General features: G+C 37.9%; 2 protein-coding genes across 4 annotated transcripts in view; both read left to right on the top strand.

The window, feature by feature from the left end:
• Window positions 1-4,446, top strand: part of IFT74 (intraflagellar transport 74) — a 37,470-nt gene extending 33,024 nt beyond the window's left edge. For both annotated transcript variants that reach the window (XM_056514852.1, XM_056514853.1), the window contains exons 19-20: window positions 2,107-2,167; window positions 3,799-4,446. In XM_056514852.1, the coding sequence (XP_056370827.1) occupies window positions 2,107-2,167; window positions 3,799-3,914 (177 nt within the window). In that variant the 3' untranslated portion in view covers window positions 3,915-4,446. The remainder of the gene's footprint in view (window positions 1-2,106; window positions 2,168-3,798) is intronic.
• An 8,570-nt stretch (window positions 4,447-13,016) lies between these two features.
• Window positions 13,017-27,317, top strand: part of TEK (TEK receptor tyrosine kinase) — a 38,643-nt gene continuing 24,342 nt past the window's right edge. For both annotated transcript variants that reach the window (XM_056514849.1, XM_056514848.1), the window contains exons 1-2: window positions 13,017-13,239; window positions 24,997-25,308. In XM_056514849.1, the coding sequence (XP_056370824.1) occupies window positions 13,188-13,239; window positions 24,997-25,308 (364 nt within the window). In that variant the 5' untranslated portion in view covers window positions 13,017-13,187. The remainder of the gene's footprint in view (window positions 13,240-24,996; window positions 25,309-27,317) is intronic.

Below are 27,317 nucleotides of genomic sequence, written 5' to 3'. Positions count from 1 at the left end.
TTCTGAGCTAAAAGTTTTGTGTATCCTTTGTTTAAGTTTGTGTTAATCTTGCTCAGAACTCTCTGCCTTCTGCCCTTCTTTTGTTTCAGTAGTTTGAGTACAAACTTAAAAAAAACAGTAAGAAAAAAAAAAAAAAAGTCAGTACTAATTAGCTAAGATCCCTTTTGCTTTTAAAGTAATGGTGATAATTTTTTTCTATAAATCTGTGCTATTAATTCCATTTTCCTTTTTTCCAATTCTTCTGATCTTGGCAGGCCACTGAAGTTTAAGGGTCTGTTCACATTTAAACAACTTTGGTATATATGTATGTTTACATTTCAAAAGTAAATCAGGAAAGAAGATGTTTATAACATCTTGGGCAGCTTCTATTCTTTCATTATAAGCACACACAAATTTTTGTCATTTTGGCATCAGAACTTTACTGACATATATGTTTGAACACACAGAAGAAAAATAGACAACCTTAAGGTGGAAAGGGAAACTTATTTTTATTAATGCATTTCACTTTTTTTTATTGATTGAGCCTGTTGAGATATTTGTCCTTTAGAACTGTTATTTTATCTAATACAGTAAAAGCTGAAGGTCATATTGTACCTGTTGACTTTCTTTGACATAAATGTCGTGGAGCAAATGAGAAGTCATAGCTCTGACTGAGGCATATGTGTCTATTTGTAGCATTGGATTGTTATAATCATTTTGGGGTAATGATATAAATCCTCAAAGCTATATGCCAAAGTGTGCAAGACTTGAGATACTGTGTATCTTTTTGCCAAGATCAAATTCTAGGGTTTAGGTAAATGAGAAATGCATACCCAAACAGTGTTAAGATACTTGCATAATGAGGCTTAACATTTTATATAAAATAGTAGTTGTGCAGCATTTCTTCAGTTCATTAAGCTGTGGCAGTTCTATTTTCATGCATGTGAAAAGGATTTGTTTCTTTACTTTTTATGTTCTGACTGTAAAAAAATGAGGCTGAATTAAGGTATGTCTTATAATAACTGATTACTTGACATGCATCAAGCATTTTGAAGTACAAATAGTGTTCATAAATGTGGAGGACTTGGGCAATTTTGCAAGGCCTCAACTGGTCTTCAAGCAGTCACTATAAAATACACTATAAAATTCTCTGTGCAAGATAATAAGTATTTCAGTTCCAGGCTTCTTTAATGGCTGTGCGTGCAGCAATGTCTAAAAGAGGACATTCTATTTGGTCAGAAATACCTAGTCTTGGAGACAAATGATTGCCTTGTTTGCTGCAAGCTTGTACACTAAATAACTGATTCTTTATTGTTAAAGTTTGAGTTACACAAAAACTATTTTCATCTCTTAAAAAAGCTTAAGAATAAGCTTTTAAGTTATATAGTGCAATGTTTTCCTTACTTACTACATTAGTTTCCACTTCAAGTTTAGTCTTAGAGTGATTTTAGTTTTACTTTTAAAAATAACATCTTCATATCTTGAAATGCAGAACCTTGAACAGTAGCATCAGAAAAACAAATATAAAATTGTATTGTAAGGAAGCAGCCATCAATATAATGTCCACATTAGTTTCCTGTTGATGCTGAAAGTATTGAAGAAGTGCCAGCACTGAACCCACACTCTTACAATCTTCTCGCTGCAGCTCTGTTCTTATCACAACTTCTGGCATCAGACAGGAAACTTAACTATGGAAGTAAGGAAGTTTCTTCTGTGCAGTGCAAAGTCCAAGACAGTGTCAGGAAATATTGTATCTTTGGTGATTTTAGATCTTACTGATTCTAAGAAAAGATCAATCTAAATGATATGAAACATAATGAGAATTAGTATCTTCCTGAATTTTTCACCTTTTTATTTCTTGAATTCTCATCTGATTTTTTCATCTGTCACTGCAGTTGCATGCAGTGCTTTTATAGAAATAGATTATGAAGTGCTGAATTATATTTGCAGGTTAATCATCAGCAGCTTTAAAAATATTTTGCCATTGTTTCTCATTTCTGTGTTTTTAATGTGAAATAACTTTGATCTTATGTGTTGATAGAGTACAAGGCACTGATACAAAATTATTTGTGTAAAATATGTTCGTAATTATTACCATTTTCATTTTTGGCTCTTTTGTGTTTTCAGCTTACAAATTTGGAGAGGAAGTGGCAGCACCATGAGCAAAATAACTTTATGATGAAGGAGTGTATCCTTTTCTTTAAGAAGTAAGAGTCAAATTCACACACTGTATTAATTGAGGAAGAAGTCTGTTTCCTCCAGCAGAATCAGACAGGACAGAATGGGCTGTAGAAGACAGGGGAGGAGGGGAAAGGCAATCCTTTGCAAATATCTGGTTAGTTGATAGATATTATATATAGCAAAACTTACGTGTGTTGTCTGAAACAATATTACAGGGTCCTAAAGCATAAGCTTTGTCTTGCAGTCTGGAATTTTTCCTTCTTTCTAAGGTTTGCCACTGGGTTTTGTACAAAGTTCATCTTCACACCTCTCCAGTCTTACCTGATGTTAATCTGCCAATGTAGCATTGTTTGAAAACATGCTGGGATGGGGAAACTGTCTTGTAGCTCTCTCTTTATGCATTTCAAATTAACAGGTTATACTTCAGTAATCATATCAGCAAAATTGTTACTTGCTGATTTTCAAATAGCTGTCATAAGGAAAGCTTTCATAGGAAAAGCACTGAAGTTCGTTTTAATTAGAATTGATGGTTCTTCTCATTTTTCTCCTTAGTTAGATCTCTATCTCCTTAGATAGAGAGCAGAATAGGAACATGCTGCACTTCTATTTTATATTCTAGAGACAGTGAATTCACTGCAATAAAATTACTTCTTTAAAATTATTTAATAAATAAATTTTATTTAAAAAATGTGAAATCTCTAAGATAGAAAAAAAACACTGTTACATGATTACAGTAATAAATGTAGTTGGTAAAGATAACACCAAAACTAGACCCTAACATCTAGTATAGTATGTTGGACAGTGAATTCCTTAATATCTTAGAAAATGGCACAGGATATATTTCAGGCAATTCTGTAATAGCCTAGCCATCACAGAAATAATACTGATGGTGATGATTATTTAGTAATTATTGCATATATGTATAGCTATATCTATATGTATATATATCATGTTGTTTTCTGCACATACCAAGTATCCCATTTCTCAAATCTGGTAAGTGCTCTAATTCTTAGAAAAATATCAGCAAAAAGTTTTGGAGAGTCTACTATAGTTGGATTCTCTTTGAGGGAGCTTCTACAGAAGTATTTTATTAAGGCAATATTCTTTAACACAGTTTTTCTTAACAGAAAAGACTGTAAGACAAACCAAGAGAAAAAGTTGATCAAGGTATTAATGAATCTCCTAACTTGGTATGAAATATTGCCTAGCCAAATGCAGACCCTTATTCAACAGAGTACTTATGTCTGCTTGTGCTACTGGAGAGGGGCTTCTTTCTTGGACTTTTGTAGCCAGCCTGTATGGCTGTACATTATTGAGTGCCTTGAAACTGTTTGGTTTGCAGTGTAACAATAGGCAAAGTCCTTCATGAAGGACTTACTGCCGATATATATATATGTGTTTATAGAAAGCAAAAGTGACTTAGGCATGCTATCGCTTCCTTTTTCTGCAGTGTTTGTCATGAGATGGCAGCTACTAAATTAGTGTAAATCTTTTAGTCCCAGTTTGAATTTTTTTCACTATTTTCATCCTTTCATCCCTTGACAGTTCTCATAGAAGGAAATGTATGGTGTTGTGGTTCCCTTGTTTATTATGCTCATGTTTACACTGACAGTTTGTTTCCTTAATTATTTTAATCAGTCATAGCAACAAAAAGTCAGGAGAGTGACTACCAGCCAATAATGAAAAATGCAAGAAAGCTGGTCAAAGAATACAACAAAGCTCTCATAGAAGCTTTACAGAACACCAAGAACTGAACCCAGGCATTTCCTTCCTGCCCGAATGGACCAGCAATGAGAGATGTGCAAAGGCTGCATGGAACGCTGGACTGTTGAGATCATTCACTCACCAATAGGGTGACAGACATTCTTAAAATTATTTTCTAGGCTTTTAGAAGTTACAGATTTTAATACTATCCCTCATTTTGCGCTGTTTAAAATTTTTAGAAATAAACATCCAAATTTTAAAAACAGAAAGAACTACTGTCCAATGAGTTACTGAGGCCCATTGCTGAATTGCATCTCAAGTGTGACACACTGAATTTCTAATTGCCTTGTAGTCCTACCCCTGCCAAATGGAGCAGAACTGCTTGACAGGCTGTCATATGCATTATCTCAAATGAAGTATGTAATAAGATATGGTAATATCAGCATACCATACCTATATAGATAGCAATTTATACCAAGTAAGGAAAGCATCTAAGCATGAGAAGCATCTTTTAAAGTCAAAATTGCTTCATAGTGTAAAATCTTACAATAAAGGCAAATGCCAGCAAATTTTCATTTCCTACTGGAGAATTAAGTTCTTTATTTTTTAAGATGTAATTATAAAGAGCAAACTCTTAAAAGGTAGTGAAACATAGCTAACAGTGATTTTGTGTGGAGCATTTTACTGCTGTAGTATTCACCTGTAAAGGAAATAGCAAAGGAAATTATTTGTATTTTCTGCAGTGTTTTTTTCCCTTCAGTTTCAAGCAGCAGTGTCATATGGAACCTCTGACAAAAATCCACAAGAAAGAGTTTCAACATAGAGCAAAAACAGGACTTAAAAAATAACAATGTATTTTATGATAAAGAAATTTTAGAAAATATTTAGATAAAAAAAAATTTCTACTTATATACTTGTCTCACATTCTACATGTAATGTACTGATAATTTTTTTCACCTGGTATATTATAAGCTAATCCTGATCAAGTAGAAGAAGCACAGTTACTATTGATAAAAATCTTAGCTAAACAGTAAACTAGGCTTGTAGAAAGAAACTACTAAAAAGCAGTGGTATCTGGATTTATAGTTGTTTCTCTCTCTTAGAAAAGTTTTCCAGAGAAGAGGTAGACAATGCACCTCACCTCATGAAACTGGAGCAGAGAAATTATTAGGAAATGTTCTGACTCCATTAAAATAGTTCTGTATTTTTGTCACTAATTTCCTCAAATCTGAGATCATCATTTTGAGTATAAAGAAATCTGTAAGCTAAAGATACTTAAGATTTGTGCAGAAAGCACTGTATTTGCTAATTTCATTTGCTATATTCACCGCACTAAATGGTGTTGCTCTATATATTTAGAATATTTAGAGATAATGGAACGGGATTTCTATAAACTAAGGACTGTTATCTAGGGGAAATTCCCACTAAAGTCTCTTCCTTCCTGTCAGAGTTTCAGCTATTCCAGAGAAAGCTCATTATTTGCAGAGATAAAGTTGAAGTCTAATATTCTCACCAATCAAACCGTCAGCCAGAGAGATCACCTCCTGAATTCCACTTGTGCTAGAATAACATATTGTAATGAACAATGGAAAAAAGATGCAGACTGAATAAACAGACTGCTTTGACTTTGCTTTCTCTCAGGGCAGGGGAAAGTTTTATTCCTTGGTAGTGATTCTGTAAGATACCATGATAAAGTTCACAGGTTTTTGCTGTGTTCCCAGGAGGTGCCTGTCATGAAACCCTGTACTCCAGGATGCTGTTCTTTTCCTTGCTCTCCTGAAGGATCTTCAGATAACCTGTTTCAGTGTTAGAATCTCATCACTCATTCTTTCTCTTAACAATTCACCCTTATGGTCCTTGATAGCGGTCATAGTACCATGGCTGAAAAGAGCCATGTGGGTTCTGAGTGATGAGCTACGTGGGAAGTGTTTCATCTCCCCCTAGAAGATAATTAACTCACGCCTAGTAGTGAGCTGAGTATTTGTATTCCTTTGTAGTTCTCCCAGTATCAGTGAAAATAACCTTTTCTTTAACTCTTTATCTTTCTTTTTTTTTTTTTTTTTGTACTCTTTAGGTACCAGATAATGTTTTTTTCACTAAAGCTCCTGTGTATACTTCAGTAACACAGATTGCTGTCTACCCATGCAATCTTCTATCCATTTTATGCTATGACTTCATACTGAGAGGACATGAATTAATTGGCAGCATCTGCAGAATGGAGATATTTAAAATATCTTCTGCTCACCTCTCTCACCAGGGGTGAGTAAGTATCACCTCCCTCAGGCCTGCCTGGCAATGCTCTTCTTAACTTTCCCCAGAATACTGCTGACCTGTTTTGCTGTGCGTTGTTGGCTCTTGGTCAGCTAGGTGTACACCAGGAAGGGCTCCAAGATCCTTCTCAGTAAAGCAAGTATCCAGCCCCTCATCTCCCAGTGTGCATGGGTGCCTGATTGTTCCTCCAGTGAGGCAGGATTGTGCATGTATCTGTGTGGAACTTCATGGCATTCTTGGATGCCTGCTTTACGTATCTAGATCCTTCTGAACAGCACTGCACCCATATGATTTATCAGCCACTCCTCCCAGCTTTGTGTCATCTGCAAAGTTCCTGAGGGTGAGCTCTGACCCATCATCTAGGTCATCAGTGAAAAGGTTAAACAATATTGCCCCCATATTCATGGCAGTGGCATTCTATACAGACTGGCCTCCAACTGGGCTTCAGTCCCCTCCCCAAGCCTGCTTATTTAACCCTACTTTGTCAGCTTATCTGTGGGGATTTAATGGAAAATTCTGGCAAACACCTTGCTTATGTTGAGGTAAACAGGATCCACACCTCACTCTTTGCACATTGAGTTAGTTGCCTCATTGTGGATGGCTATCAGGTTCATTAAACATAATTTCTGCTTCATAAATCTGTGTTCTCTTCACATGAACAACTTCCCATCCTGGGAAATCATATCCAGCCTTGTTGCTCCACAATTTTTTGGGGGACTGAAATGAAGCTGACTAGTCTGTCATTCCCTGGATCACTCTTCTTGCTCTTTTGAAGGTAGGAGTAACATATTCTAGCTTTCAGTACTCAGAAGCCCCTCCCTTACCACGATTAAAAAAAAAAAAGGAACTCAAGAATGACCTTAAGTCAGCTACCGCTCTACACATAGGGCTCACCTCAACAAGCTCCATGGAATTATGTGTATGCAGTTTGTTAAAAGTTCCCATACCTAGTCTCCTTTCAGTAAGATGCCACTGAGGCATTAGAATGCCAGGTTTGACAGATACTGTCACTCCACATCCCACTCCACTGACACGCTGTATGAAAAGAAGCATTTCAGTTTGAAAGCTGTCAACCAAAGGATCTGTTGCTGCCATGTTATTTGTGCTTGAGAGCAAGCACCGGAATGACTGCTGCTGTTCCCAGCTGATGATGGCATGACAATGCACCAGCCTTGTTCCCATGTATTCAGAGAGATCATATTTCTAGGCAAACTGTATTTTTGCTGCAAGCAGAGGTTAATCCTCTTGTTGGTCTTCCTGCTTCATTTTACCTTCATTAATTTTCATGGTGATTCTAAAAAGCTTGTTTTTCTTTCAAAATAAGTTTGTTTTTTAATTTCTCTTAGTGATCTCAGAAGACAGAAATTCCTGTGAGCAATTCCAGACAGGCAGAACACTTAGTCTTTTCTGCCTGACAACTTGAGTTAATGGCTTCTACTACTAGTATTTGCTGTTTCACAATTGTAGGGACATGTTTCCAAGGTGAAGTGTTTGTAAGTTCTTTCAGTACACTTCTATTTTCCTGCTGCAAGCATAAAACAAAAATACAAGGCATAGTGCAGGCCTTATGAAGAGGTGCTAGCCATTGGAATGTCTTGGTTTGAGAAGAAAGATACTAAAAGCTTACTTTCTGTTCTTAAGGTGTCTGCTTTGAGTGAACTCCTTGGTGTCTCATGGTGGTAAATCATCTGGGTGTGGTGGATGTAGCAATTGGAGTGAAAACCCTTCAGATTCTGAAGGTGGCCCTAGAATTGGAGTTCACTTGAACAGCTGCATGGTGTGAATAACACCTGAGCACCAAATGATATATGTCTTGTATGTGCAGAGGGAAGCTCTGAAATGCAGGTCAATCACTCAGAAGAAAAGTGGATTACTCCCAAACAAAATAGTTGTCATCTTTTTCTTTTTGAGTCAAGAGGAAGGAAGCTTTTAAGCATCCATTGCAACAGAGATGATCTGAATTCAAATCCTAGCTTTGATCAATCATTTGTTGGGATTGACAGAATCTTGGAGCAGAGGAAGAAATGTTCTTGCACTGACTGGCACTCAACAGTTAGAAGTCCTTCTTCTAGGAAGGAGGACTAACTGGACAATATGCCAAATGTGTAAAATGGGAGGAAATGTTCCACATTAAAAAAAAAAAACCAAAATACAACAAAAAAAGTAAAATTATCCACTCTTGTTTCCTCTTGTGGAGCTAATTCCTTGAAAGCTATGTCCATTTAAAGTGACTGAGCATGATTCACTGAGTACTGGTGTCTTTGTATCACCCCCAAGATTTCTGTTGTGCAGCAAAGGATGAGTAAGGTACAAGACCTCTCTCTCCAACATACAACTCAACTTTGCCCATGAATACTTGTGATGTAAGGGGAGCTCAGCACCTCTTAAAATTAGGAAGAAAAAGAAAATAGCGACTATAGTAGAGATTATCAGTTGCATCAGTGACTTTAACAGTTATGCATGAGAGAAAAAATTCTAAGTAAAGCCTTCAGATTTCCAAGATTTCTGCAAGATTGCCAATCCCAGTTTTGGAAGAAGAGGCAGGTGGACAGCAAATTTATCACTAAGTTGTACTTGTTCAAAATCACTATTAAAAAGCACCGTTAAATCATAGTAACAGTGTGATAATTAGTCAGTGGAAAATAGTAGGTTGTACAAGCAGGATATTAAGTATGAATTTTTGTCACCCTAATGGCTGAGAACACTACCCCTGAGATCTGAGTTGACATGACCCATTTCCTTGTCCTTGTAAACAACAGTCAGATCTGCAAAGATCACATTTATTTCTCCGGGCAACAAAAAAAATGAAGTTTGCCTTGTTCATGCCCTTTTACTTTAAGCAGTATTATTATTGTGCATAATTTGGGGTGATTTAATATCAATATATAAAGATATTTGGATATAAAATTGTTGTGGTTAAACGTAAATACACAGACTCATTTGTCCTTCAAAATATATTGTAAAAAATTGCAATGAAAGTAGTAGAACAGAGAAGCAATTTTTTTTGTCCTGCTGACAACAGGCAGGCCATGTATGTTCTAAAACATTTATGAAGCATTCTTCAGAGGAGTACAAGTGACTCAAAGAGCAGAAGTTTTCAGAGCATAGCTGTTACGCAAATGGCCTAATGTCCTTCACATTGACTTTACTCTGAAATACTCCTGTGTGTTTTCATCAGCTGAGCTTTCCCTTTGAAAGAAACATAAGATAGCCATCAAGTTCTGTGTTTAATTCCATTCAGTAAATTCCTTTTCATTTCAGCATCAAGGTAGACAGGAAAGAAACATCTCCCTTTGGCTAAGCCATTCTGTAGACTGCTCATTACTCAGCTATTTTCCAGGCTATGTTCTCCAAGAGAAACTCTTTTTAGAAAAGAAAACAAGAATACACAAAAGAAGTGGATCATAGCTGTTTGAAGCCCTGAATTGCATTCTAAAAATGCATATGCAGGAGAAGCAGTAGAAAAGGCATAAAGAAACTGCACTTCCTCAGAATGAGGCACAGCAAAACACTCTATTACCTTTTCTACCTCACCTTAAGGTTTCTCAGAACCACCCATTTCAAGAGCACCATTCCTCCACACTGTCCTGTCCATGTTTGCATGAAATGTACCTCAGAAACGTTTACTTCCCTCCATTTACCATTTCCACTGAAGTGGTAGGGGAAGTGCTCATCCTGAGTGCTCCCACCAGCAGTTGCACATGTCCTCTCCCTGGTCTCCTGGCTGCTACCTCTCACTTCTAGGTGGTCCCAGATAGATGGCTTAGGGACTACGGCTGGCCTCAGCAGCATAGGCTATGTTCCAGAGGAGAGCAGATCCAGAGCATCTGTTTGAGTAAAGAAGCTTAAACCCCATAATTTGTGAACCTTCATTTCACATTGGCTGACTGTGATGAGTAGTCATCCCTAAAGTTCCTTTACTGCCTCCTACTAACACACATTAACATCACGTCAAGGCCAAAGTAATGGCTTGGTTCCAAAAAATATAATACAACCAGACACTACAAGAGGGTATGTGATTTCTGCTAACACATCTACCTGACTAAAGAAGTGCAGTGGCATTGTTTCTTTTTCCTCTTCACATATTTCCATGTGGTACAGCATGTATGAATGGGTTGTCCTTGAGACAAGTATGCTGCTTATCTAAAAAGGAAAGCCTGGTGTCAGTAGTTCAGGGCACTTGACATAATAAAATTAGCCTTCTGAAAAGAGAATTATGAAGAGCCATGTTTAATGCTAGGGTTATATTTACATGTTGGAAGACAATTTGTTTCCCTGCTGCAACTAATTTGAATTCATGCATGCCATTGTGTTGGGGGCTAAGATGTGAAAATGTTTAAATCAGCAGTTAACAATCAACAAAACTGGTGTTTCTGTGGGAAACTCTGAAACTTTTAGAGTCTTTCCAAGTACCTTTAGAAAAGACAGGACAGCGGTCTATAGGGCCAAAGTACAGCTGCATACCTACCTGAAGATATGGCAAGGATGTTCATTGGACAGCCTGGTAGTCAACAGCCCCACATGAAATAAAAGTTAGAGTAATTCCGTACCATATTTTTTTCCTTGTGCCATCCTTACTTTTAGTCCAGTTTCTTTTACTGGCTGTCTGATTTTGCCAAATGCTATTTGGAATTCTTCAGGTCATTAATAGTGAATGCAGGCTGAGACTCAGGATCCGCATTACCTAAGGACTATCTGTTTTTTGGGAGGGACAGACAATTCTACTGCACTTCTGTGTCACTCACTAATCCAAGAGTGATCAGATCATACAGTTTATGCTTCACAGAACACAAAATTGGTATGACCTACCTTAAAAAATACTTACAATCCAGTCTCATGAAATATAAGTATGAAAATATGAAAGGTAGACCTAGCAGACACCTAATGTTGAGTGAGAGTGAATCAGAATATTGAAATCTTTTAAATTCTGCAGTAGAAAGAGTTTATAATGTGATTAATTTTGACAGTCGGATAAGTATTTGAACTGTGGCACTTAAGAGCTTTCCAAATAGAAACAGACCTAAGTGGAATACTTTATTGTTTGAAATATAAATGCTATTCTTTATTTCTTCAAAAATGAAGTTTTGTACTGAAACAGAAACCAAGTACACAATCCTGCTGATGCTGGTACCCTAAACAAATTCTAGCTTGAATTAGTATGTATTTCCTCTCTTCTGGCTTCAGCAGGCCTCTGCAGCCTTCTTGTATTTGTGGAATGCTGCATGTTCAGGCTGTCCACTCTGTTCTGGAGATAAATAACTACCTTTTCATCATGGCAGATGAAATGATCAGTAAGCACAAGATGGTTCTTCACAAAAGAATGAACAGCTCACCTGGCCCATTTTTCATACTGTAAAATCAGTATAAGGAGCATTGCTTTCTATTTAGGTGTATTTCAAATGGAAACACGATGCATTTCTCCTCAGTGACCTCTTTACAGCAGGAAAGTGAGATTTAAGTGAAAGCTTTAAAAACCCTTCTAAACTTAGCATAGCAATCTGAATAACCACAGCTTTGACTGCAGTTGTTTAACTTCCCTCTCCTCCCCCACTGCTCCCCATCCCTCAACAAATCAAAAGACATTAAAAAATAATTAAGGATTGGCCAACTTATAAGCAGGTTATCCACTAAATAGGAACTGAAATAATACTTAGTATCTGCTAATACAATAAGTATTCTGATATTGAAGGGATCTCTGCTTGCAGGCTTATAAAAGCTAAGGTGCAGCTGGAAATGAGTAATCTCTTCTGATTCACATGTAAAAGAATTGTAGTAGTGTTTGTACATGATACTATGTTTTTGCACCCAAAGGTTATTCTTGGTATAAATTTTGACCTGGTTTGGCTTTCAGTTACATGGAGGGACAGGAGGGACACATGTAAGGAACTCTGGGCTGCTGCCTTCCCATTGGCTGTGGTTGTAACCCTTCTCTCCTTGTGGCAATAGATTTTGGGTGTGCAGGACTTCCTCTGTGAAATCTGCACTATAAGCAAAGACTAAAAAGGAAATTAAATCAAAGTAGATAACCCCATACCCCATTTCCAAAATTTTGCTGAATGTTCCTTTTTCTGCATAAAAGTGCACTTCCATTCTGTCTGTTGGCATCTTGGCAGGACTATAGAACTTCCAAATGTTATATTGCCATGGATCATGTTAGTCAAGCGGTAAATAAAATTGGTCTTTATTTTCAATTCTGTTTACATATTTGAATGCTGCCTTTCCATTTATTTATTTTTTCTGCTTTTCTTTGTGTTTTGTTTTATCTTCCTAGTTTCAAGACCTCCCTGAGTGATGTGGGCATTTTAATCCCACTGAAGTCATAATAACTTTGTGTGAGATTTATTATTGCAACAAGTTTTCAGTAGTCTGTTTCTAATTGTCAGATGTAAAGAAAAAATGTTTCCAGTAAAATACATTAACTAAGGGAGTAGTTTGCTGGATTTGGTCTATATTGGATTCAGCTGGCTGCTTTGTTACTGTTTACTTCATATTTCATTATTGTGTGCAGAAATGCATTGCAACTAGCAGCTTACATTTGAATTAAATATATAAGGGAAAACACGATAGCACTCTGAGAAGTTAGCAGACATGGACTTTAAGAAGGAGATAATAACACTTTCCACCTACCGTTCCTAGGTGGAGGATGTTTTACTTGCACTCTCCCGCCTGCTGGAGGATGCCATCATTGTTTCTATTCTGCTGACTGTGAACAACAGCAGTCCCCTGCTTCTCCAGCAGCTCCAGATAATTGTTTTGATGTATTGCTGGATGGACGAGATTTGCACTGCCCTTGCAGTCCTGCTGATACAAAAATGCCTTTAAGATCCTGCCTTTCCCATCCTAATCTACAAAGGAAACAGGAAAAAGGAACTTAAACTCCCTGTACTCAGACAGCAATGAGACTGTTCCAGCCTGCGCCAGTGCTCTGATTTCTTGCCTGTGACTTGTAAACAGCGTACCATGCAGGACAAGAGTAACTGCTAAAAGCCTACGCCGGGGAAAGGATACTCCATGAGCGACTGTAAGAACTGGATGGATACACTTTGGAAAGCATGGACCCTCTAGCACACCTAGTTCTCTATGGATTCAGCCTGTTGATTTCAGGTAAACTTTGGCTTTAATTACTATAATGGACCTGTCATGCCTTTCTTTATTTTTCACGCAGTATGCACCTACCCTTTTACTGTATGCCCTTCACTCCAGCATTTACCTTTACTGATTTAAGTATTCATGTTTGTTTCAGTGAGTCCACTGTTCTGTGTAGAGCTCTTTCAGCGGGTGAGGGCAGGACTGGGGCCAAGCAACTGGGGGTGATTTAACTATATGTGTGATCCACTGCTGCAGCTTTTAACTGTTGAAGTTACTTGTTGACACATGTTGCAGCAAGGATTTTTTTCTGCCAAATGGTACTAATTTTTTAATACAGCTAAAAACTTTGAAACCCTCTTTCCCTAAGAAATCTGTACTGGATACAGAGTAAATGTCAGCTTCTTCTCTGACTGACTTTATGACCTGGCTGTGCACTGCATGTGTGTAGCGATTCCAGTAACTGATTTTAGACAAGATTCCACAAGTGAAATTTAGATGAAAGTCAATGAACAAAAAAGGGGAAAAATACAAGATCAACTAAAAACACTTCAAATACAGTTATATAGTATTATCAGCAAATGTCATTAGTTCAGCAAGTCAGAAATTATCATAAGATATATCAGTAGAAAGGTATAAAAAAATATTATACTAATTCAAATTTAGTTTGCAGTAATTTCAGCATTAATATTAGAGATATATTGCTGAATCTATCACACATATAGCTGTGGGGAAGACTGTCCTCCTGCCATCCAGATTCAAAGTTACTCCACATTTGAGTATTGCTTTTACAATCCTCATTTTGATTTTCTAGTCAGTTTCTTCTGCAAAAATCTGTAAAATAAAAATACAAGTCACATGATAACCTTAGACTCTGAACTCACCCTTGACCTTATACTGAGATAAATATAGATTGTTCCAGTCCATCTTACAGTAAAAATGTAATGTGCTTGTAGAACTGTAAACTGTCCTACAATGAAGGCCAGAAAGTAGCTAGAAAAGGCAGAAGTCCTCATTTCCATGCAACTTTCTTCACAATTGTTTTGCACAGATTTTCTTGATTAGGAGCATGTGAACAGCTGTTAAGAATAAAATTGTGAATTTGAGATGTTACTTTTGGCATCTATAAAAGGCTAGAGGTTAATGCAGACAAAAAAAAAAGGTTTTAATCTGTTGAAATGATGTTTAGAAATATTCTTATCTAGCAATTGCCCTAATAGTCTGCATATTGTTATTACCAATTCCTCTTCTTTGGCTTCAGTATCTTGATTGTTTAGCCTCACATGGATCCAACCTAATTACTCCTCAGATCACTCCCAGTTTTACACTTTTTGGAAATATCTGGTGCTGTAAGTATGATGGATGGAAAAGTAAGTCCAGTTATTCCAACTTTTTTCCATGTCCCTCCTGTTTCTCTGCATGGTGTCATATGCCTATTTGACACAGACAGCAACGATGTTCATTAAGTCACAAGTACAGGAGAAACAAGTCATTTGCAGAGATTAGCTATAAAAATGTGGAGAGCACAGACAGCCCAGCACCGAAGAGCTGCCAGTCACTGCATTTTCCACAGGGTCTGACCAGCGAGGTGTGTACTGTAGTCACACCCATCTCAATAGATCTGTCAGCTTTCCCGCTTTTGTTTGAGAATGATATCATGTTTCCTGGGGCGAGCAGTGGAAGACAATGCGAGCCTGCTTTCCTCTAGATACTGCAGGCGGAGTTCAGGAAAGCAGGAATGAATTCCCTGAGCAGGGGAGGGTCTACACTCAGCACAGACACTGAACCGGCTTAACCTTCTCCCAGATGATTGTGGGCTTTTCTGGGCGTGGTGCTCTGTAGGCACAAAATCCACTCCACCCTCTTCCAAGGTGAAAACCACTGACTTGGCTCCCATTAGGAAAAATGACCTTTGATTTAATATTTTTTTATTTTTAATAGCAGTGCTCCATTAGCAGGTGGACCTAATGGTCCAGTTTGGTAGGTGGCATTCAAAGTATATAGAAATGCTCACTTTTGCACTCTGTCCATACCATAGCAAATGTTCAATTAAAATGATAAGCGGTTGAATTTAATCCTGCTAGGATTCTTCAAACTAGACTGAGTATCACCACATGTTTTTGGTTTTTTGTGGTTTTTTTGTTTGGTTGCTTGTGTCCCTGACATTTTGGACTAGCAGAATTATGCTGACTTCTATCCTGAAGTATGGATCCAAATGCCAAGCTTGTGGCTAGGTTCAGTCTGTTAAGTTCTGACCAAAGAAGAGCTGCAGATTTATTAATTCCTCTAAAGGCAAGGAACGAGTGTCACAACTTGTGTTTTGCCTCAGAAATGCCTCAGGCATCCTCAGGTATCCTCAGATGGTCTAGAAATCTGATTGCAGTTTCTCACAGTAAGCTAACAGGAATGTTCAAGTGTGAACCTTATTTTGGCAAGATGATCACCACCAGTAAAGGACTGGTGAAAAGCAGCAACAATCACAATTAGCTTCAAGAACATTTCTTTGACTGTTTATATCTGGAAACAAATATATTGTCAAATGTCTCCATTCTCCAAGATGGAATTTTCTGTACTATAGTTTTGCTGTGCCAATAATCTTAGATCCAGTGGCTTTCCAAATATACAGGATTTTTTTTTCTGATTTAGCTATTGGACCCATATATGGTAAAAGACTAAAAATATTATAATAGCCTTTTTAGAAAGAGGTAGCAGTGCAGCAAACCAGTGCAGTAGCATTCAATAGCTCTCTATCATCTATATTGATGGCTGTATTTTCTTTGGTATCAATAGATGTTTTGAAAAAAATCTAAATTGTCATTATGATGTGACTCATTTTCATACTGGGAAGGCTGAACAGCTTTCAACATACACATTTCAATACATTTCAACAGACACACATGCACCTTTAGAATGCTGTAGGCTTTTCCAAATGACAAGTCAAATATTTTAGTTGTGTTGGAAAGTTCTAACAATTCTGTTTCAAGATTTTTATTTCTCTTTTGAAGCTTAAATTAACCAAAAGGAAACCTGTATTAACCAGTGGCTAATCCATGCTTGTGAGCAGCAATGTCATTCTTCCCATAAATAAAAGGATAGGCCTCTGTGAGCATCTTCAAATAGGCTGTTGTCTGATCAAAGTGGCACCTGAACTTCAGTGTGTTGTGTGGCTGAGTGCTGGAGTTTTGAACCTTACGCAAAGAAATTAAGGAAAACGACTTCTGACCTTTTAATCTCAGGTATTTCATAACTACAACTGTGAGGTTTTAATATCAGGTGCTTGTTACATGACCAGACATTACACTGATGCACAGCCTTTCTCACACCTAAATTATCAAACGACTAATGTGAATTAGAGGAATTTTAAACAAATTAATCTTTTGTTCCTGAAGTGTATTTGATTTGTGTGACCCTGAAATTGCATCTGCCTGCCATACCGTGCCTGGTTCACATCTACTGAAATGCAGAGTAGCTCTCAGGAAGCTTGTGTTCCCAAAGGTCGTTTCAACAGCTGGTAATAGTCAGGAGTGAAAAAGGCATTACATCAGTACCAAAGGAATTGGATCTACATTTTTAAAATATTAACATATGCTATTGTTTTAGATACAACTTTCTTATATAGATACATGAACACACATGCATTATATGGTTTTCATACTTAGTCGTAATTAGAGAGGGGTAGATTCCTTTTTTGCTGAATTTTCATCTAAGAGAAAACTGAAGTTGTAATATTTTGCACAGATTGTCTGATACTCACAAGATTTTTATCTGGAAGGCTTTACTGTACAAGAAGAGAAGTCATAAAAAAAAAAACCCAAAACCAGACTGTCACTGAGCAGCTGTCTCTAGGGCAGGGGAGATGGTCCTTCACATTCTGACAATGAGAATTACTTGGACTGGAAACCAGCTCTGTATCAGTCACACACATGAGCATGCTTGGCCTAGACTCAACTCCTAAACAAACAGAAACCCTGTTTAGCTCTCTTGGAAGACCAAGAAGTCATGGTGATATGAAGAGTGTCAGGTAGGCACAGGAGCAATTAATCAAAAACAGATGTACCTACTACTTGTGTGAAACAAATTTAGCTCCATGGGGCAGGTCCCTCTGTAATGAAATATGTGTCTGGGAGCGAAGGGATGAAAATCTTGGAGAATCTGCCATGTAGAACTGCCCTCCAAAGACAGTCTCTATTCTGTGCTGGTAGATCATATTTAGGGTGCTGTTCCACTGTGGTTTCAGTGGAGGCACACAGCAAAGAACAACCCATGTCTAAAATAGAGGATTTTCTGTAAGGAGTTTAAAATGCTGAATGTTTATATTACAGATTTGATAATGTTCTCTAACTGTTAAACAAGGGTCAAATCTTGAAGAAGTTAAAAAGCTATCAAAATACATTTTGTAATTCAGCACTTGGAACTATTAATCCCTTTAGGGTGTAATGATAATAGGCATTTACTAAGCTCTGAAGGGATTTTTGAAAGATACATTAAGAAATTACATTTCTCTTTTCAGAAGTACAAGCTTTTTACTTCAAGTCTGGTATTTTTTCCTTGCCTGCTATTTATTTATTTATTTGCACTTCAGCCTGACTAATGAAGTTAATTTCTCCTTTGGAGTGTAACAAGTCTTCCTTGACAATGCAGTTCCAACTGCACTTCTGATTGTGCTGATGATTTTCCCGTGTGTTATTTCCTGGCTGTTCATCACAGACAAGCCACTAGTCAGGGACCTTGGCCTCTTTAGTCACAAAGTGTGCTTAGCACCACAAGCACTTCTCAGCAACTTTACTCAGAAAAATCAGTAAGTGGTGAGTGAGGGTGCCCTTCTGTACAGGCAAGAGCATATTAGAATGTGTTCTCCCAGTAGTCTGTGTTCACAGACAGCCAACCTTATGCTTATTGTATGCACTAACTGTTTACCTATGTTATTTTGCCTACCTCAGCTTGGCACACGCCCACATACAACAAACAGTAAACATTTGCAGTACAAATATGAGAGCTTCATAATGCATCTGACAAGGGCCAGCCTTGTGATGGATGTATTTATTTGGATATGCACATGCACTCCTGAGGATATGATACTCATATTTTTCTAGCTGCAAATCCAACCAGATGAACTTGAACAACAAGCCTGTTCTACTGGAACTTTCCCACATTCTTCACCCTTTTCCAGCATTTTTAGCATTACCTGGCATACTGTCAGACAGTTATTCAAGTACTTGCATAACTGCTTCTAATATGTTGTTTTCCATTTTACTCACTTGTCGTCAACCAAGAAATCATGACAAACCATGTTTTGGTTTCTTTCTTGTTTTGGGTTAAGCACACACACACACCCACACACACACACACACACACACACCCAACCAAAAACACAACAAAAAAACCCCCAAACAAACAAAAAAGTGAAACATATTTAGGTGTGGCTTTACCCCTGAAAACCCCAACTAAGCTGCAGTACTGTTTCTATTCTGGCTTATTCATCCTAAAAGATTGTTTTGACAGACTGTGAAACTACTGACATGCAAAGAAAAAAAGAAGGCAGTGGCATTTCCTTCCACTGCACCAGAGGCACCCAAAGGCAGATGAGCAGATACCAAGATGGGCAGCCCTCATAGCCTTGAAAAGCTATTTTGTTTTTTACACATGCGCTTTGCTACTATTACTACTGCTAAGTAGCAGTGTGATAGATTGTCAGTAATTTTTCATCTCTTATTAGTTTCACAATACCTTCCCCCCACAAATAGTCCCCTATTTCTAAGGCAAGTGGTCTTGGTATTGGAATGAAGCATTCCACAGCTGCACATAGCAGTAGCATGTAAAATACAATAAGATTCTTTAGATAAACAAGAAAGGTTTTATTGAGAAATAAATGGTTGTTAGCTCATTTATCACGTTTTTCAGGAGCATTTCTGTCTTTTTTTTCATCCCTGCTGTTCCCGTTGTATGGTAGAGAATCTTAATTTCTTTGAAAAGCAATAATTTCAGCCTTGTCAGAGAATCTGACTCACTGGGAGAAATCACCTGAGCTGCTGCTGTCTTTGCATTCCAGAAAATATTTCCAGGATACTTAAAGATCACTGAGCCCATACAATGAATACATGGTTTCAAAACCCCCAGATTATTTACTTTTTTACAGAATGAACCAAAAATAAAGTAAGTGTTGAGAGCCCAGAAAAAAAGAACAAAAATGCCAGATTCTGGTTTGGTGTATGTTCTACTGTCCCTGTGAAAAATATGCCTAAACATTTAATCTTTTGGGTTAGTTTCTGACTGGTTTTAATATTAAGTAAGGAGTATTTTTTTTTTTTTTTCTTTTTGGAAGAGAAGACATTTGGTCTCTATTTTATTTATTTCTTCATATTTAATTTGCATTATTTCCAGCCTGACTATCTTCCGCATTGGCTAATTAATCATTTTTAAAAAATCATTCTTTTTTCAGTACTTCCCCAAGAATTAATCAAATGCTATACTTCCTCAGCAGAATTGCTTGTATGGTTGCCTTTTGTATTCTTAAACAGATTAATTTAAATCTTTTAATCTGGTACATTGTTTTATACCAAAAAAATGTAACTGGAGAGGGTAGAGCTGAAGTTATAACTACAAAAAAAAGATAACGAGAAATACTGAGGTTTAGACTATTTAGCAAGTTGGGTTTGTTCTAAATCAAAATCTTATTATTTCATGCAGAGGGAGTGCTCATTGTTTTATTTTAAGAAACTTGCAGGAAGAAAGATTGATGACTTAAAAGTTTGGGACATACATTTTCACCAGTCTCTGAATGATTTTTAAATCCTGCAGTGAGTGTCGTATGCAATTGACTGTTTCACTTGCTGCATAAAGAACCAAAACTAAGCACAGATTCTACTTTTTCCCTGCCAGTATAGTATCTATATGTTTTATATTCCTGTTCACAGACACTTAATAGCAGGAATAATTTGTGTTCCAAGCAATAGCAGTAAAATAAAAAAAAAAAAAAAAGTACTATATAAGCATTACATATTACATGTAATCTCTGCTTCACATGGTAAAAGATGGAGTGGAATTTATTGGAATTTTCTGCCCTTTCATCTTCTCTTAAATAATTAGTACTTTAAAAGTATTTATCTTTCTGCTTACTTCTTACATCAGATCTTCTCCTTCCTCTCTTACACTCCAAATGCCAGGAAGAGTAGTTTTTATGGTCACTTCAGGCAATCAGTAATAAAGCTCTACAAATATAAGGAAATAAATACATCTTTAGGTATGTAATGTCTAACAATTTCTTTGTTTCTGCTACCGGTCAGTATTAACAACTAAAGCTTTTCCTCAGAACTTTTAATTCTCAATACCCCTTGCAAATATGACCCATGTCCATATTATATGTGCTTTGTAGGACAGTGAGGTGTGGATATCCTGTGATGGAGCTGACAACTCCAGCTGCTTGCTGTGGAAGAGGAGCATAAGCCATTATGTTGAACATTTTTCCCAAATAACAGACAACTTTGCGAAGGCCTCACACTAGGTAGAAAATGCCTAGAATTTTCCCATGTTTTCCTGGAGACTAGACAAGAGTTAACAGAGGAAATCTGGAAGCATATGGGCAGGGGCTCTCAGAGGAAAGACAAATCAACACTTTTCTCCTAAGGGTTGCTGTGTGTACTCATCTATGGCATTAAACTATCTCAGGTCAAGATTGCCACATTTACTCATGAACCCTAGTGTCTAGCACCAATAATGATCTAGAGCAGTGATATTTTAATCTTTATCAGAGACTTGCTTGCTCTTTTAGTTGAACTATGTCTGGGATGTGTTCCAGGGAATTTCTGAGACCTGTTTCTTTCAGCTGATCCTAGTTGAATTTTGTTGGTGCAAGCAGCACAGAAAACATGATGACTGTGCCTGTATGAATACCATTTTGGTGAGGAATAAGAACACACAGGGACTACAGACAAAAGATGACAAATTTATTTTCTGTTTAGCAGAATTTCCCCAGATGAATATCATCGAATCACACAATAATTTGAGTTGGAAGGCAATTTTTAAGGTTATCTAGTTCCAATCTCAATGTTATGGACAGGGACACCTTCATTTAGACAGCTGCTCCATCCAGCCTGTCATTGAACACTTCCAGGGATGAGGCATCCACAGCTTCACTGGGTAACCACTTCCAGTGGTTTACCTCCCTCATTGTAAAAAATTCCTTCCTTATATCTAATCTAAATTAACCCTCCTGTTGTTTCAAGCCATCACCCCTTACTCTATCACTACATGCCATTGACAAAAATCCCTCTCCACCTTTCTTGTACCCCCTTTAGGAGCTGGAAGGTGCTGTAAGGTCTCCCTGGAGTCATCTCTATGCTGAACAACCCCAACTCTCACAGCCTTTCCTCATAGGAGAGGTGCCACAGCACTCCATCATCTACACAGCTTCTTCTGGACCCATTTCCACAGGTCCATGTCCTTCCTGTGCTGGGACCCCAGAGCTGGATGCAGGGTTTTCCAGGTGGGGTCTCACCAGAGCAGACAGAGGGGAAGAATCCCCTCCCTCCCCTGCTGCCCACACTGCTTTGGATGTAGCCCAGGATACAATTAGCTCTCTGGGCTGCAGAAATCTGTGCTAGAATATGAGAGATGCAGCTGAGTATCACCCAGCAAAAGAGAGGACAATGCTGTAATTTGGAGTGGGCCAAGAGGAACTGCAAGTGTTTGTCTCCATTCATTTTGCTGTCTGGGATATAGTCACTGTGCTGTTATTTAAACTTGTTTAGAGGATGTCATTTTCACTGTACAAGAAAGACTCAAAGCACTGCATCACTGAGAGTGATGTGTCATAAATAATTGGCAATGGGTCTTCCTTGCATGGTATTTCCCATTTACAGCATTAGCCTTCTGCAAGGGTTTTCTCTTCTCAAAATCTATTTGCACACACAGCAAATTGCCTTCCTGATAAGGTCTGTTCTTCAAGGACTGGGGCAGGAGTGAAAGGACTTTTTCAAGGCAGCACAGAGGATTGTCCCCTGCTGCCAAGATAGGCTGCTTCCTGTCTATTTTCTGAGCATTTCTCAGAGCTAAATTCTGTTGTCTTAATTTGTTTTTCACATACTCAAAGCCTTCATTAACATTGAGGATGTGATTTAACTAAATTTTGCCAGACTAGGTAAGTTCCTTTCTAGCAAGAGCAGTTGGTTTATTTGAAATTGCATTACCATAAAGATATGCTGTAGGAATACCCTCCCAGCAGAGTCAAAGAAAGCATTACTATCACCTATTGCTAAGATCCCTTTTTTTTTTTTTCCAATCAAATCTAAAGCATAGCTTTCTTAGTGCAAAACTTTCATTATTTTAATTTATGCTTGCGATATATTCCAGCTGTGAAACCTCAGCTGCAAAGTCATGCCTTGACATATAATTCCATACTTATGCATAGATAAAAAATCCTTTTAGAGGCAGAAAGTTTTTTTTTTTTTCTGGGTAGAAACTCCCTATGTGTTCTATCTGCCTCATTGAGGTGTCTGGGCTACTCTGCAGTGTTTAATATGATAAAAAGCTCCCTATCTTTATACAATGAGTCAGAACACTGTCCATTCACAGTGGCTAGGTTTTGATTCACCCAGAATATTCTCAAGTTTAAATAAGCAATGTGTCTACATATTCTGTATTTTTATTGCATTAATTTTATTACTATGAGAAACAAGATATGCAGCAAATGCCCCAGATCTGGTGGAATGTTGCTTTGCATATGGATCAAAAGCAGCATGACAGCTGTTCCTCAAAATTCAAACTTCTCCAACTGCTTTTTCTCAGAGTATTAAAGGGTTGAGATGCAGGGGAGAAAAGAGGTGTTATTTTCACCTTTCAATCTTTGGTGGGGGTCAAAGAAACAGAGAAATGCTAGGGAAAATGGAACTGGAGCCCTGGATGACCAGGTGTCTTCTGACACCCCTTGGGCCCACAGCTTTGTATTGGAAAGGCAGTTGCAGCTCTTGTGGATGCCAAGCAGAAGTATCAAAATATTTCACTTCTGCTCTCTAACACTGGGGCTGACCTCAAAGCAGAAAATCATGTCAAGTCACAGAATTTGAATCCAGATTTGATTCTGAGTTTCACAGAAATTTGCAGAAACCAGGGTCTTGGCAGTTTGTGATTTTAAGAATATCTCTACCTGGCATGTGATCTGTGCTGATCTAAAGTGAAGCTGCTCTCAGGGATTGTTGAACTATATTTGCCTTTGACTGATGAATCTGATCCATAGTAAAAGCATAAATGTTTTCATATAAAACTAGGAGCCTTGAGAAAAATGCCCCACAAAACGAACGCGTGAGTTGACCTCATTTCTATCACATACCTCTTTAACTTTGTTCAAAGGATTTACGTTTCCAATGTGCAGCAGGATGAACTGACTTTGCTGACCTGCACGTTTACGCAATATTTACTTTAATGTTCGTTGCAACCTTTCCAGAAGGTTTCATTTCTCCATTATACTGCTAGTTATCTGGGCTGGCACATGAAAGGGTGGTGGCTGTGGAAGACTGGTTGGGTGTGGTGAGTGTCAATGTGCTGTCAAGATACTTCAGTCCCCAGAGTGGCTGCTTGCATTGGAAGCAGAGGAGGACCTCCTCCCTTGGCCCGGAGCACGGCAGAGACACACGCAAAGCCTGCAGTCAGCACTAAGACCTTTTGACCTTCCTTATCTAAGACTATACCCCTTCCTTCCCAACAGAGAACATTTGGAAGCTGACCAGCACTAAATATTAGGTCTCTCTATGTAAATACAAAATATACTTGTATCCAAATCAGGAAAATAGATGTGATGAATAAAAGAAATCAATTATTCTTCCTGTTTCAGCTGGAAAAAATGTTAGTGTTTCCCTCCTCCTTACCCTGAACTTAAAAAATAAAGAAAACGCCTATTATTTGCCAATTGTTCATTATAGGAGAGTTGAATTTCCCTCCAGTTATGCACATTTGAACAATTAAAACTGTGGCGCTATGCTAGAGGATATTTTAATTAGGCTCGTATCTCTCATTTTCAAAGAAACTTTAATCTCTATGTGTTTCTGGCAGTCCTACTGATCAAAAGAAGCAATTTTAAGTGATTTCAACCTGACCTCACTTAACGAGTGTTGCCAGCTTTCTCTTTGTTTTTGCATAAGTTGCTTTGGGGCATGGGTCTTGCCAGTGTCAGTAAGGGCTTCAAATATTTAATGGGATTGCCTATGAAATAATTTGTCCAAATTCATAAAACAGCTGCAAAAAAATACCCCAAATGTTCAAAGTACTACCAGTTCCTGTAATTGAAAATCACAACCACTTTACATCAGTTCATACATACTAAATCCATGTAAAGGAGATTGAGGAAACACTATTGAACTGACAACCTTACCACCCACCAATTCTGTTACCAGAAAAGCACCATACCTGAGGCATTTATGTGCGTGTCTATACACTGATCTATCTGCTTTGCCTACCTATGGTTTTCCTTGGGCTTCTACAACAGCTCTTGAAAGAAATGCAACATGTTTTCAAGACTTACTGCCTTTTCTGAGAAGAGCAAATTCCATTTGTTTGTGTCATAAAAAATAAATCCTCAAGTCATTGTAGCAGAATACCTAATCTGTTTTCATCTGGGTTTGCACAAAAGCTGTGTGCAACAACGGCCAGAGAAACCCTGAGCACTGGGTGACACAGCTTACATGGTGATTGATTGGCCACATCAAATTCTGCAGTAATTTTTTTTTTCATCTGAAGCTCCTTTTTTATTTTATTTTATTTTATTTTTTTTTTTTTTTTTTTTAGGTAAAGTGGAAGCGGCTCTGGACCTTATACTGATCAATTCCTTCCCTCTGGTGGGCAACTCTGAGACATCACTTATCTGTGTCACTTCCAAATGGCGTTCCCGTGAGTCTATCACAATAGACCGGGACCAGGAGGATGTGGCAAGCCAGCACCGAGGACCACTGGAAGTTAATGAAGATTCCAAGAGAGCAGCAGCCAAAACAGTGGTGTGGAAGAGGGAACAGGCCAGTGAAACTATTGGAGTATATTACTGTGAAGCGAAACTCAAGGATGAGGTGACAAGGATACACACCATGAAGATGCCACTGGGAGGTACAGTATAGTGGTCAGATCTGAACTTGCCAAGGAACTCCTAGCAGACTGGCAGCTATCTCTGGTTGACACAAGTCATGGCCCCAGACCAGGCAAGGCAGTCCTGAGTCAATAAAAATAGACTTAGTTCAAGGTCCTTTTTTTATCCCTTCAATGCAGAGAAACTGGTTGGTACTAGGTGCTAGTCATTTCCTTGTGGAAGTTAGTCAGACATCTGTAAGTATTCTGCCTGCATCTGGCTACAGATGCAGTTAGTCAGCAACTAAGGTGGCCTCACTGACCCCATGGAATAATATACATGGCAATTCCTGCACTGCGTTCCAGACACTTGATTTCAAACAGGTTTCCTTTTTAAAAATTTGATGAGTCTGAGATGTAGATAGCTAAACATCACAATTCAATTTTTCTTAAGGCAACTGAACCTAGAAAATAATTGCCTTGCCTAAGGTTTAGTAAAGCTACAGATCAGCAACACTGGATCTGTGTTAGTGTGAAAAAAACCAAAACCAAACGATTCCTCTCAGCACTGGAAAGAAAATCCAGAGAAGTTTTCCAAAATCTGAGAAGGTTATTCACAAAAATCCACTACAGATTTCATAATTAATTTGATTTTGGTTTTAGGCTATGCACAGTAGTAAAAGCAAATGTGGCAGGGATATAGTGGGACAAGAAGGTGAAATTTCTATGATTCATTAAATTGCATTTCCGTATGTTCAAAATTTCTGTTGTTTCTGGACATCATTAGACTTCTGGAACAATTTCCAAAGAAGAGATCAGCATCAACTACAGAAAAGCTCAAGAAATATTGAGTAATTTTCTGCAGCAAATCACATTTTCAAAACTGAAGATGATTTTTAATAGATTTTACTGTACTGCTAATGTTTTATGCCATGGCAACTGGTCTGTAAGGAGAATTGACAATTTTAATCTTTCTTTATAAGATTTTAGTAAGAGCAATTTTTGTTGGTGGTGTCTCCTGAAATTACATAACAAATTTATAAAAGGAGATATTTGTAAGAGCTGCAGCTAGTGCCTATTATTTCCTTGAACATGGGTAGGTTGGAAGCAAGCTGAATAGGACAAGTACATTTTCATTTGGTTTATGTTTTCTCTGACCGAATGTGGTCTTTGAAGGGTTGGATTGGTCACCAAGAGAGCTCTGCAGATGTAGACTGACAACTCCATTGTTTCAAAGGAGTTAGCAGTGAGGAGGAGATAAGATAATAGTCCATGGAATGCCAATGTGACCCTGCCCGTGGCACTCTGCCAGCAAGCTGAGCACATTTCTAGCTGTTCTGTTGTAAAGCAACATGCATGGGTGGAAAAATGTCTTCTGAATCATCAGTTCTTTCCTCTTGGTATCTGTGGGTCTAGGGGCAGAGAATTTTTAATAATCAAACTTTGATGGCTTCTTTAAATGTTGTTCTAAACAGAAATAGCATTCACACCAGCAGTTGATAGGTTTCTTGGATAAATTTCTGGGCTAAAATCCCTTTCTCAGATTTTGTCTGCAAAGTTTTCACTAAAAAAATTCAAACTAGCAAGTCCTCAGCATATAATCTAATCAGATTCGAGAAATCAGGTGAGAAAGAGGTGCATCAGAAATTCTCATAGCTATTAACATGTACAGAAAGGGGAGAAAGAGGTTAAAGAAAGTTTGTGAGGTTTGGCAAAGCATATGTATCTGGAAAATAGACCTTTTCCCACCTTAGTGTCATTATCTTCATAATTTTTAAAGGCAGAATATGTTTTTCAGCAGCAAAAATTGAGTTGAAATGTGCAGTTTCCCATTAGGGACACCAAGGTCAAGGGAAGGAGCAGCACTTCTGGAAATTCAACCACTGTTTTGCATCCTCCTGGCAAGAAGCTGGTGAAACATTCACTAAGCATTAATCATTTTGATAGACCCACAGATTTGATGGGAACTGCCATCTGCCTGATTGTATACCTATTATCAAATATGCAGTGAACATACAGTGAAGAATTTTGCTGTGTAGTTTGGAAAGATA

The sequence above is a fragment of the Oenanthe melanoleuca genome, chromosome Z (genome assembly GCF_029582105.1).
Source record: "Oenanthe melanoleuca isolate GR-GAL-2019-014 chromosome Z, OMel1.0, whole genome shotgun sequence".
NCBI classification, from domain to species: domain Eukaryota; kingdom Metazoa; phylum Chordata; class Aves; order Passeriformes; family Muscicapidae; genus Oenanthe; species Oenanthe melanoleuca.
The sequence above is the reverse complement of the archived record's forward strand: the minus strand, read 5'-3'. Positions and strand labels throughout refer to the sequence as shown.